The 13,862-nt window shown below is 47.3% G+C and overlaps 1 protein-coding gene across 1 annotated transcript in view; it reads left to right on the top strand.

Annotated features, from left to right (window-relative positions):
- LOC148538282 (outer dynein arm-docking complex subunit 1-like) overlaps window positions 1-13,862 on the top strand; it is a 107,352-nt gene that overhangs the window by 35,702 nt on the left and 57,788 nt on the right. The window contains exons 4-7 of the mRNA XM_088457405.1: window positions 9,913-10,102; window positions 11,386-11,508; window positions 13,326-13,439; window positions 13,542-13,609. Of these exons, the coding sequence (XP_088313531.1) occupies window positions 9,913-10,102; window positions 11,386-11,508; window positions 13,326-13,439; window positions 13,542-13,609 (495 nt within the window). The remainder of the gene's footprint in view (window positions 1-9,912; window positions 10,103-11,385; window positions 11,509-13,325; window positions 13,440-13,541; window positions 13,610-13,862) is intronic.

Raw genomic sequence — 13,862 nt, 5'->3', positions numbered from 1 at the left:
CTCGGTCTAGTTCTTCCTATGTTCTAGTGCACTGATTACTACATCTCAGTCTGGTTCTGCCTATGTTCTAGTGCACTGATTACCAGAGCTCGGTCTGGTTCTGCCTATGTTCTAGTGCACTGATTACTAGATCTTGGTCTGGTTCTGCCTATATTCTAGTGCACTGATTGCTACAGCTCGGTCTAGCTCTGCCCATACATGCCTACTGTGAGGTTCTGGTTTTGTTGTGTACCCGGGGTGGTGATAGGAGCAGACACAGAAGCAGATTTAAATAAAAAAGTGGTAGACATGGGAATGGCAAAATAAATAGTCCAGGTATAGCACGAAAGTGAACTGGATAACTGTAGTGGAGTAAATGGGAGAATGTCCAGAAAGTGACAAGCAGGAGCAGTCCAGTATGCAGGTATGGTGATCTGAAAACAAATGCAGGCAGAGGTGATGTAGTCCAGCTGGGTGTAAGTGGAGGCAAGGTGCAGGGAGACAGCAGGTTCAGGTACTCAGGCACTGGAAAGGTAAATAGAAGGTGCAGGGTAGGTCCAGCGGGTTGGAGCAGGCAGGGTAACAGGCTAGGTAGCATTTCCAAGGAGGCAGCTAAGGCACAGGTACTCTCTCTCAGCTGTTGCACTGTCAAGGAAGGAAGGCTCTGGACCTTCCTAAATACCAAGTGCCACGCTATGACTGGCTGGAGAGAGCACATGACCCACCAGGATTGGACAACTGAATCACATGGCCGAAGGCTAGATGGCGGCACCCATGCCGAGCGGAACGGAAACACCGCCAGGCCTCACAAGCCCCTAGTGACAATGTGCCCGCACAGAACCAAGCGCAGCCAATGCCCCTCGCCAAACACCAGCGCCACCGCCAGACACCCCCGCCACAGTGACCTCACAGGTATTACCTGTTGACCGGGAGGCTTCCAATTTGTCGGGTAACCCCTGCACCCACAGAAGGGTAGGCACTTCTCCCGCATTCTGCCCACTTCCTAATGAAGTGGGCAGAATAAAGAAAAAATTTTTGCGGACCGGCGGGTTCGCGAGTAAGGGGCGTGACCTAATGATGCGATTCTATGAGAATCTTGTAATTTTGTCCTTGCCCCTTATTTAAAAATGCGCTATTCGCTAAAAAAGTATGGCTCTGCCAGTGTTCTAGTGCACTTATTACTACAGCTCGGTCTAGTTCTGCCAATGTTCTAGTGCACTGATTACTACAGCTTGTTCTGTTTCTACAACTATTCTAGTGCACTGATTACTGCAGGTTGATGTAGTACTGCAAATGTTCTAGTGGACTGATTGGTTACTTTATTATTATTGTCCTTCGTTTTCATGGTGCCACAGGCGGTCTGCAGTGCCTTACAAAGTACATAAATGGAAACAATAGGAACAAAACAAAAAAAAAGTGAATTACAGTACAAAATATTGCAGGACATTGACAAGGTTTATAAACATTACAGCATTAGTAGTCATAAAACCCAAATAAGCAGCAGGTCGGAGAACCCAATGGTTTGGTGCCGTTGTAGGCAGTGAGGATAAGTTCTAGTACTTAGTACCCATACTTTTACCATCTCTGTTTCTTGTCCTGGCTGTTCCAATGGGAACACATTTTGTTACACTCATTGTGAATCTGTGACTATTACCAAATACATGTTATCTAAATAGAAGGTTAGCTAGAGGGCAGGCATAAACAGGGTTCCTTCTTATCATTCGGGGTTCAGTAAGGTGAGGAATAATTATATAGGGAATATTATAAATGCTTAAAAATGAGTAGCCTACAGTTCATATGTAATGATAACATGGTCCACAACTGGCTGGTTTTCATCATTGTCACTGATTCCGCCTCCATCTAATTTCCTCTTCTCTCTTGTTCATTTGGTTGTCTCTATTTGTTGTCCCATTTATCTGTAGTAACTACATCATCCTTTCCTTCCCGTCCTTCATTCATCATCACCAATTCCTTCATGCTATACACTGCCTCACCACCAGGAACTCTCCTTATCCTATCACCTCAGTCTTATTAAGGTAGGGGTGGATAATAAGCGCCCCCCTAGCTGTTGTAGAACTACACATCCCAGCATGTCCTGCCACAGTTTTACTATTTGGCTATGCTAAAACTGTTGCAAGGTATGCTGGGATTTGTAGTTCAACAACAGCTGGAGGGCCACGTATTGTCCACCCCATTAACGCCTTACTATATATTGTAGTGGATGCTGGAGACTATACATATACTTATTTTTACACTGTTAATGTGGTCTGCTTACATAACACATATAAAAGGGATTGCTTATTAGGCAAACAGCATAGTATTCTGGTCTGAGGTTCTCTTACTCCAGATGCAGTACAGTTTTTTTTGCTTGTTTAAGCTTTCACAAAACGCACCAATCCCAAGAGGCCATCTACAACTTTCATCCCAATTAGACAATGATTGACATCTCGTGTGATCCTAAACTTTACATCACTCCATCCTCATTTATCTATATAAGTACGACTGGATAGCTGTTCTGAATTTACAGAGTCCTAACATTCCAGATCCACTGCCTTTGTTCTGCTGTGCTGTGTGACATGCATTGTCTGCTTTTGCTAGCACAGCAGATTGCATTAAAGTTTAAATTAAAGACAGCATCAGCACCAGTTAAACAGCACATGTCATTCTCTCCATCCCTGCTGCCAGACACTAATGAGTGACACAACTAGTGGTAGGAAGATTCTTTAAGTTTTCACAGACTAAGCATGAATTTGATGTGTGACTTATGACAAGGTTTCAGAAACTGCTCCAGTAGAATTTACTGGAATGGTTTTGAATATCGTTAATATGCTGTAGATGTGAATGTCATTAATGCAGCAAATAGACCTTTATTTCACATCAAATGGCAACAATACTGATGGATACTATATGTCTTTATATACATCAATGCACAGTTGACAATGACACAGTTAATCATTGATATGCTACACAGATGCACTTTCTCAGACAATGGTGGATGTTTCATTGATGCTCCAGCAATAGGATCTGTTCTGTTTTTTTTTATTAAAAATAATCCTTTTTCTCATAAGGACAGTGGCCCTGATTCAGAGCCGGACGCTATGAAAGAGTGCTCACTATGAATCATGGCATTTTTTTTTTTGTGCGGCCACCCGGCTGCTTGCATAGCTGTGGGTAACCCACAGCTATAGCGAGCGGCCAGGTTGATGGTCGCGATGGTCAAGACCATTGCGACCATCGGGCTTGAGACGAGACCCTTGTGGTAGGATCTCGTGGCCGCAAGCCCCAGAGAGATTTCGGCTCTAACAGAGCTGGAATCTCTCCACTGACATCACGAGTGATGTCAGTGGGGCCGCCTCCAAACGGCAGGCGTTCATATGGGAACGCCTCCGTTTGGGCAGCCACCCCCCCGGCCTGCCCACCAAAGGGGGCGAGCTGTCACTCAACATCGACAGCTCGCCCCCTTTGGTGCGAGACCCAGAGCAAGGGACTGCCCATCGCTAGCCGGGTCTCGCGCATGCGCACGACGGAGCTGGCTCCGTCGTGCGCATGCGCTGTGGGCCACCATCGACCCGGTTGCAAGCGCTCAACGCTTGCGACCGGGTCTGAATCAGGCCCAGGGACTATAAGTTTGTGGAATAGCAGATAGAATGGGGACAGCCACTGCGCACACATAGATGGCAGGGTGACATAGGAGCAGGGAATGGGCATTGAGACAGCAGGAATTGTGCATAAAGATGTCAGGTTAGCATAGAGCCAGCAGCAGGCGTGTAGGTAGCAGGCACTGTACACACAGATGTAAGGTCAGCATAGAGCCAGCAGCAGGCGTGTAGGTAGCAGGCACTGTACACACAGATGTAAGGTCAGCATAGAGCCAGCAGCTGCAGGCGTGTAGGTAGCAGGCACTGTACACAGAGATGTAAGGTCAGCATAGACTCAGCAGCTGCAGGCGTGTAGGTAGCAGGCACTGTACACACAGATGTAAGGTCAGCATAGAGCCAGCAGCTGTAGGCGTGTAGGTAGCAGGCACTGTACACACAGATGTAAGGTCAGCATAGAGCCAGCAGCTGCAGGCTTGTAGGTAGCAGGCACTGTACACACATAGATGTCAGGTCAGCATACAGCCTGCAGCTGTAGGCGTGTAGGTAGCAGGCACTGTACACACAGAGATGTAAGGTCAGCATAGAGCCAGCAGCTGTAGGCGTGTAGGTAGCAGGCACTGTACACACAGATGTAAGGTCAGCATAGAGCCAGCAGCTGCAGGCGTGTAGGTAGCAGGCACTGTACACACATAGATGTCAGGTCAGCATACAGCCAGCAGCTGCAGGCGTGTAGGTAGCAGGCACTGTACACACAGATGTAAGGTCAGCATAGAGCCAGCAGCTACAGGCGTGTAGGTAGCAGGCACTGTACACACATAGATGTCAGGTCAGCATAGAGCCAGCAGCTGCAGGCGTGTAGGTAGCAGGCACTGTACACACAGAGATGTAAGGTCAGCATAGAGCCAGCAGCTGCAGGCGTGTAGGTAGCAGGCACTGTACACTCAGAGATGTAAGGTCAGCATAGAGCCAGCAGCTGCAGGCGTGTAGGTAGCAGGCACTGTACACACAGAGATGTAAGGTCAGCATAGAGCCAGCAGCTGCAGGCGTGTAGGTAGCAGGCACTGTACACACAGATGTAAGTTCAGCATAGAGCCAGCAGCTGCAGGCGTGTAGGTAGCAGGCACTGTACACACAGAGATGTAAGGTCAGCATAGAGCCAGCAGCTGCAGGCGTGTAGGTAGCAGGCACTGTACACACAGAGATGTAAGGTCAGCATAGAGCCAGCAGCTGCAGGCGTGTAAGTAGCAGGCACTGTACACACAGATGTAAGGTCAGCATAGAGCCAGCAGCTGCAGGCGTGTAGGTAGCAGGCACTGTACACACAGAGATGTAAGGTAAGCATAGAGCCAGCAGCTGCAGGCGTGTAGGTAGCAGGCACTGTACACACAGATGTAAGGTCAGCATAGAGCCAGCAGCTGCAGGTGTCTAGGTAGCAGGCACTGTACACAGAGATGTAAGGTCAGCATAGAGCCAGCAGCTGCAGGTGTGTAGGTAGCAGGCACTGTACACACAGATGTAAGGTCAGCATAGAGCCAGCAGCTGCAGGCGTGTAGGTAGCAGGCACTGTACACACAGAGATGTAAGGTCAGCATAGAGCCAGCAGCTGCAGGCGTGTAGGTAGCAGGCACTGTACACACAGAGATGTAAGGTCAGCATAGAGCCAGCAGCTGCAGGCGTGTAGGTAGCAGGCACTGTACACACAGATGTAAGGTCAGCATAGAGCCAGTAGCTGCAGGTGTCTAGGTAGCAGGCACTGTACACAGAGATGTAAGGTCAGCATAGAGCCAGCAGCTGCAGGTGTGTAGGTAGCAGGCACTGTACACACAGATGTAAGGTCAGCATAGAGCCAGCAGCTGCAGGCGTGTAGGTAGCAGGCACTGTACACACAGAGATGTAAGGTCAGCATAGAGCCAGCAGCTGCAGGCGTGTAGGTAGCAGGCACTGTACACACAGATGTAAGGTCAGCATAGAGCCAGCAGCTGCAGGTGTGTAGGTAGCAGGCACTGTACACGGAGATGTAAGGTCAGCATAGAGCCAGCAGCTGCAGACGTGTAGGTAGCAGGCACTGTACACAGAGATGTAAGGTCAGCATAGACTCAGCAGCTGCAGGCGTGTAGGTAGCAGGCACTGTACACACAGAGATGTAAGGTCAGCATAGAGCCAGCAGCTGCAGGCGTGTAGGTAGCAGGCACTGTACACTCAGAGATGTAAGGTCAGCATAGAGCCAGCAGCTGCAGGCGTGTAGGTAGCAGGCACTGTACACACAGAGATGTAAGGTCAGCATAGAGCCAGCAGCTGCAGGCGTGTAGGTAGCAGGCACTGTACACACAGATGTAAGGTCAGCATAGAGCCAGCAGCTGCAGGCGTGTAGGTAGCAGGCACTGTACACACAGAGATGTAAGGTCAGCATAGAGCCAGCAGCTGCAGGCGTGTAGGTAGCAGGCACTGTACACACAGAGATGTAAGGTCAGCATAGAGCCAGCAGCTGCAGACGTGTAGGTAGCAGGCACTGTACACACAGATGTAAGGTCAGCATAGAGCCAGCAGCTGCAGGCGTGTAGGTAGCAGGCACTGTACACACAGAGATGTAAGGTAAGCATAGAGCCAGCAGCTGCAGGCGTGTAGGTAGCAGGCACTGTACACACAGATGTAAGGTCAGCATAGAGCCAGCAGCTGCAGGTGTGTAGGTTGCAGGCACTGTACACAGATGTAAGGTCAGCATAGAGCCAGCAGCTGCAGGCGTGTAGGTAGCAGGCACTGTACACACAGATGTAAGGTCAGCATAGAGCCAGCAGCTGCAGGCGTGTAAGTAGCAGGCACTGTACACAGAGATGTATGGTCAGCATAGAGTCAGCAGCTGCAGGCGTGTAGGTAGCAGGCACTGTACACACAGAGATGTAAGGTCAGCATAGAGCCAGCAGCTGCAGGCGTGTAGGTAGCAGGCACTGTACACACAGAGATGTAAGGTCAGCATAGAGCCAGCAGCTGCAGGCGTGTAGGTAGCAGGCACTGTACACACAGAGATGTAAGGTCAGCATAGAGCCAGCAGCTGCAGGCGTGTAGGTAGCAGGCACTGTACACACAGATGTAAGGTCAGCATAGAGCCTGCAGCTGCAGGCGTGTAGGTAGCAGACACTGTACACACAGAGATGTAAGGTCAGCATAGAGCCAGCAGCTGCAGGTGTGTAGGTAGCAGGCACTGTACACACAGAGATGTAAGGTCAGCATAGAGCCAGCAGCTGCAGGCGTGTAGGTAGCAGGCACTGTACACACAGATGTAAGGTCAGCATAGAGCCAGCAGCTGCAGGCGTGTAGGTAGCAGGCACTGTACACACAGATGTAAGGTCAGCATAGAGCCAGCAGCTGCAGGCGTGTAGGTAGCAGGCACTGTACACAGAGATGTAAGGTCAGCATAGAGCCAGCAGCTGCAGGCGTGTAGGTAGCAGGCACTGTACACAGAGATGTACGGTCAGCATAGACTCAGCAGCTGCAGGCGTGTAGGTAGCAGGCACTGTACACACAGAGATGTAAGGTCAGCATAGAGCCAGCAGCTGCAGGCGTGTAGGTAGCAGGCACTGTACACACAGATGTAAGGTCAGCATAGAGCCAGCAGCTGCAGGCGTGTAGGTAGCAGGCACTGTACACACAGAGATGTAAGGTCAGCATAGAGCCAGCAGCTGCAGGCGTGTAGGTAGCAGGCACTGTACACACAGAGATGTAAGGTCAGCATAGAGCCAGCAGCTGCAGGCGTGTAGGTAGCAGGCACTGTACACACAGATGTAAGGTCAGCATAGAGCCAGCAGCTGCAGGCGTGTAGGTAGCAGGCACTGTACACACAGATGTAATGTCAGCATAGAGCCAGCAGCTGCAGGCGTGTAGGTAGCAGGCACTGTACACTCAGAGATGTAAGGTCAGCATAGAGCCAGCAGCTGCAGGCGTGTAGGTAGCAGGCACTGTACACACAGAGATGTAAGGTCAGCATAGAGCCAGCAGCTGCAGGCGTGTAGGTAGCAGGCACTGTACACACAGATGTAAGGTCAGCATAGAGCCAGCAGCTGCAGGCGTGTAGGTAGCAGGCACTGTACACACAGAGATGTAAGGTCAGCATAGAGCCAGCAGCTGCAGGTGTGTAGGTAGCAGGCACTGTACACACAGAGATGTATGGTCAGCATAGAGCCAGCAGCTGCAGACGTGTAGGTAGCAGGCACTGTACACACAGATGTAAGGTCAGCATAGAGCCAGCAGCTGCAGGCGTGTAGGTAGCAGGCACTGTACACACAGAGATGTAAGGTAAGCATAGAGCCAGCAGCTGCAGGCGTGTAGGTAGCAGGCACTGTACACACAGATGTAAGGTCAGCATAGAGCCAGCAGCTGCAGGTGTGTAGGTAGCAGGCACTGTACACAGATGTAAGGTCAGCATAGAGCCAGCAGCTGCAGGCGTGTAGGTAGCAGGCACTGTACACAGAGATGTAAGGTCAGCATAGAGCCAGCAGCTGCAGGCGTGTAAGTAGCAGGCACTGTACACAGAGATGTATGGTCAGCATAGAGTCAGCAGCTGCAGGCGTGTAGGTAGCAGGCACTGTACACACAGAGATGTAAGGTCAGCATAGAGCCAGCAGCTGCAGGCGTGTAGGTAGCAGGCACTGTACACACAGAGATGTAAGGTCAGCATAGAGCCAGCAGCTGCAGGCGTGTAGGTAGCAGACACTGTACACACAGAGATGTAAGGTCAGCATAGAGCCAGCAGCTGCAGGCGTGTAGGTAGCAGGCACTGTACACACAGATGTAAGGTCAGCATAGAGCCTGCAGCTGCAGGCGTGTAGGTAGCAGGCACTGTACACACAGAGATGTAAGGTCAGCATAGAGCCAGCAGCTGCAGGTGTGTAGGTAGCAGGCACTGTACACACAGAGATGTAAGGTCAGCATAGAGCCAGCAGCTGCAGACGTGTAGGTAGCAGGCACTGTACACACAGATGTAAGGTCAGCATAGAGCCAGCAGCTGCAGGCGTGTAGGTAGCAGGCACTGTACACACAGATGTAAGGTCAGCATAGAGCCAGCAGCTGCAGGCGTGTAGGTAGCAGGCACTGTACACAGAGATGTAAGGTCAGCATAGAGCCAGCAGCTGCAGGCGTGTAGGTAGCAGGCACTGTACACAGAGATGTACGGTCAGCATAGACTCAGCAGCTGCTGGCGTGTAGGTAGCAGGCACTGTACACACAGAGATGTAAGGTCAGCATAGAGCCAGCAGCTGCAGGCGTGTAGGTAGCAGGCACTGTACACACAGATGTAAGGTCAGCATAGAGCCAGCAGCTGCAGGCGTGTAGGTAGCAGGCACTGTACACACAGAGATGTAAGGTCAGCATAGAGCCAGCAGCTGCAGGCGTGTAGGTAGCAGGCACTGTACACACAGAGATGTAAGGTCAGCATAGAGCCAGCAGCTGCAGGCGTGTAGGTAGCAGGCACTGTACACACAGATGTAAGGTCAGCATAGAGCCAGCAGCTGCAGGCGTGTAGGTAGCAGGCACTGTACACACAGATGTAAGGTCAGCATAGAGCCAGCAGCTGCAGGCGTGTAGGTAGCAGGCACTGTACACTCAGAGATGTAAGGTCAGCATAGAGCCAGCAGCTGCAGGCGTGTAGGTAGCAGGCACTGTACACACAGATGTAAGGTCAGCATAGAGCCAGCAGCTGCAGGTGTGTAGGTAGCAGGCACTGTACACACAGAGATGTCAGGATAACATGATGAGAGCAGCAATGGCTGCGTATGTAGTGTTATTATTAATTATTATTATTATATAAATGTATAGATCTTCTCAAAGAGCTTCCATTTTACCTTTCTTATTCCTTACATAAATATTGTATTATTATAGAGTACACTATAAAAGGCAAATACTGTTACTTTAATCAGTATAAGCCCTATCAACTGGGTATAAACCATTAGTTTGGACTTTTTCAACAGTAAAAATCGCAGCTTTAAATTAAATGGTTGCATTTTGCTGCCACAAAAACTGCTGCTTGTGATACCTGTCCCAGTGACTTAGGGGTAGTAGAAATTTAGATGCTGGTATTTATTACTATATACCTTAAAGGCTGCATTATGTACTATACGCGTACCAGACTTATAACCAAATACCGTAAAAGGTTTTCTTAAATTTATAGGTTTTCACAAATAAAAAACAAACATAATAACTTTTGTAATGAGGATGTATGCTCAAGTATTGCACTACTTATTTATTTATTTTCTCATTAAGAAAAGGAGTTGTTGTATGTTGTATAAAATACCAGGTAACTATAGTATGTTTCAGCTGCCGTCCTTCGTTTGTCTCTGAGCAGGGCAGAGATGAGTGTACTGGAAAAAGAGAGAGATGAACTGCTGAAGAATTTAAAGATCTCCGAGAGCCGAAGCAATCAGTCCCGTGACCAGGACAGCCAGGGAAAGCTGCATTCCCTACTAGAGCAGAAGGATGAGTTGGATGAGCAGCTGGCCCTGGAGAAACAAACCATTAGTGATCTGGAGCAGGAGGTAATAGTTAAAGCAAAAAATAATATGTGAACAGGCTAAGTGATTAAGCCCCCGATCATCTATATAAATTCCTCTAAGGTCTATCCCATCTCTAACATTTAGTGGTAGCCGGGGCACGCGTAGGGATGGCCATCAGCCTTCGATGATTAACTACTGATCGCCGATGGTTTTGCCATTGATGACAGAGATCCAGTGGTTCTCCACCATTGATTACCGACTAGGAACAGATGTTGTTTTTCTTTTTCCCAATGGCACTGATGTCATGTCCCCAGCTGCCAGCTAAGCCCCACCACCGAATCCGATTGTACCGCAGCCCTTGATATCCCCCAGCAGCGGTGGCCATAGAGGGATGCAAACCATCAATGGTCCACCATAGATGATTTTGTTCCATCATTGGTAATCAGTGATGGACCCATCGATGGACAGCTCACCAATGGTCATCCCTAGGCTTACGCGCCTCTCCCAGAATGGATCTCACTGCTAGAGCGATGGGACAGACCCTAGAAGGATAGGAAACGCACCTGCCAGGATGTAAGTATTCAGAGCGCGTGCGGAGATGGGGGAGGCAGAGCGGCATACAGATAGTGAGGCGAGATGGGGTGGAGGAGTGGGCAGGGTGGTATAGAGTAGGGGGCGGGGTAAACCATGATGAACTGGCATATGCCAGGTCTCTTTGCTAATGTTATTATATTGTATAGTGTATTTGTCAACTTTAATATGAAAAGAGACGTCTTAGTAACTTTTAAGTGTCTTATTTAATAGTCATTCACTTAACAGTACAATGAACCTTAAAATGATATAAGGTACTCAATATAAATTAGTATTAAAGGAGAGTTACCACTTCTCCCAACAAATTGAGGAAGATGCGTTTCATACAAACTCTCCACAACTAAAGAGACCCATACCCCTGATCTGTGATTCTCTGTTCTGGCAAATTGGCGACCTCAAAACACAGATCCGTGGACATCGATGATCAGCGATCCGTTGGTGGAACAGGGAAATTCAACATGTTAAAAATCCTTGGTCAGTCGATTCCGACCGTTTTTGGGTCGGGATCAGGGAATTGAGATGTTGAATATTCCCAATCCCCCAGCTTCAATGCCGGCAGAACTGGGAATTGCGGCAATCCTTCGCAGATATATGGGGGCCTTAACTGTAAGCCTGTATGCTTTGTTGTCAAGTTATACCGATAAAAAACACCATTTAATTTAATATTAACTCTGTTAAAAAAGAGCAGTCTTTTTAAAATCTAGGGTCAATATAATAAACAAACTATTTTGTAGATAAAATCCTGGGAAAAAAAAAATTCTGATCAGAGAAAACAAGTGAGAGGTTCCTCTGGATCTGCAAAGCAAAATGCGCAGTCACATAAAAACGTGAAGGTGATGGAGAATCGTTTGGACCGGGTGAGCAATAAGTAATGGTCTTTGTTCCAGATCTTTTCAATAACTGTAAATTGTACAGGACAGTTCAAAAAGTTGAGAAAGTTACATCGGAATCTAATTGGATCCATTCTATCAGACTGAACCTACAGTAGCTTGTCTTCTAATTCTCAATATATTCTGCTCATTGCAGCTTCATTTATATCTGAAATAAGTCATGAAAATAGGGGAGGGGAGGCTTTGGGACTGTCTTTATTACAAGTGTCACTTTTATAGATTACATTGTTTTTGTTTTATTTTATGTGTGTATACATAATACTGTAATTTCCCACATACTGTATAGCGCCTGATCCAGAGTCACATGCAAAAAAGGCGCATTACGTGCTTGAAAATAGTTGCAGATCTCCGCCTGTATTCAGAGATGGCCACAACTATGTAGCTGCAAGCCCCTATACAGCTGCATATTACAGCAAGAGTCTTCATTATTAGCACACATTTCGCCCAGCCCTATCCTGGGAACAAGAGATCCATGCAGGGAGAGCAGCCGCTATGCAACCCACAGCTGAGAGGGCCCATCTTACTTGTTAAAGTTCCATGTGTTACATATATTTTTCCCCATTGGATAGTACATAAGGAACCTTAGAAACAGTTGCTATGATGTCCACAAATATCTAGTTACGCCCATTCACTTTTTAATAGGCCGCAATTCTGTCTACATGCCCACGGCAAAGTTATGCAAAGTGCGCTGCCCAAGCACCATCCAGTTACAGCCATTTAGCCACAAATGGAGAACCCTCTGACTTCCCTGCTGCTACCTTGAATGGTCCTGTAGATGTCGGCCTCAGATGTATGTGCAGCACGAAAAATCGCAGCTGTGGCGCTCTGCATGCCAGTATGAATTAGGCCCATACTCTGCACCAGGCATCCCGCTGATACTTTAGCAGTGCCCAGTCCTTGTCACCACTGAACATGTGTAAAAAACAGGTTGTTTTGCTCAGGGGGTAGAGGCTGTGGCCATCCCATAAACTGGGAATGCCACCGTCTCCTATAACGCCCAACTTTCACTTATTAATATATCTGGCAATACGATCTTCCCCATTATGCCCGGCTTCCCTGCTAGAAGAAGCAAGACTTTACACACCAGCAGTCAAGCATGTATTTTCCTATCTGGAATAAAATTATTTTTTTACATGGTTGTATGAAACTCAAATGATTTTCAGTATCAGTTACATCAGCCATCTCCACTTCCCTCTGCAGGAGATCCCATTTTATGACTACATCAGTAAAAAAAATAAAAATAATAATGTTTCTGTCTAGTATTTGTAGAACTGATAGCATGTGCTATACATGTAGATGTTTCCCCAACACTGTAAAATGCTTTTCAGTTGCAGAGAATTATAGTGTACATCATATTTCAGACATTACAAAGGAAAGATTCATAAGATAATTAATCTCCTCTGAATATAGCCATGTTGCAGTTATTAGCATCACAAGGTCATGTCTTTAAACCAAACAGATTCTTAGCTTTGCATCTTACAAAAATATTTTGGAAGCAAATGACCCAATTGTAGAGCCAATTGAAAAACCCGGTGCTATACAAATAAATGGTAATAATAAATAGTAATGTTAATAATATTAATAAACTATATTTGAAATTTACAACCCCTATTGATAGATGTTGCTTATGTTTCTGTAAACCAGCTTAGCTGTTTTTTTAGCATGTCTACAAATTCTGATAGGAACTATTGTTACATTGTCATTCTCTCAGTCATGTGACATTGCCAAACCCGTATTTATGCCTCCATTTTGTTTCTCCTGATTGTTCAATATGTTGTAATTAGGCTCTGACAAGGTTCAACCTTCAGCTGTCAAAAAATGCAAAGATGAGGGAGGAGCTGGACATACTGAGAATCGAGCGGTCTCGTTTTGATCAATTATATAGGAAACTTGAAAAGGTGAGGACAGAAACAAGATTACAGGCTGCAGTAAAAAGTGGATAAGCACCATACCATGTACAGTAACATTTTACTTAATAATTATTTATTTCCTTTACTTAGGAACTGCTTCAAACTCGAAAGGAGATTAGTACAGTAATTGATGAGTCATCTGCAGCTTATGATGCCAGGTACATCTGGAGAATAATACATAAAATTATGCTATAACTTTTTTTTTGTGTTATTCCTTTTAGTTTTATATTTACATGGGATGTGTTAACTTACTACCGCCCGGAATGCTGGCCGTTGGAATCCCGAAGCTGGAACTCCGACCTGGTACTAAAGATAGACGCCTAAATCCCGACGCCTATCATTAGCCAGACGCCGAAATCCCGACGCCCGGCATCCCGAACGAAGGAAATCGGGGACTGTTAGCTGCAGGGG

This window comes from Taudactylus pleione, unplaced genomic scaffold (assembly GCF_031769625.1).
Source record: "Taudactylus pleione unplaced genomic scaffold, aTauple2 ptg000041l, whole genome shotgun sequence".
NCBI classification, from domain to species: Eukaryota; Metazoa; Chordata; class Amphibia; order Anura; family Myobatrachidae; genus Taudactylus; species Taudactylus pleione.
The sequence above is the reverse complement of the archived record's forward strand: the minus strand, read 5'-3'. Positions and strand labels throughout refer to the sequence as shown.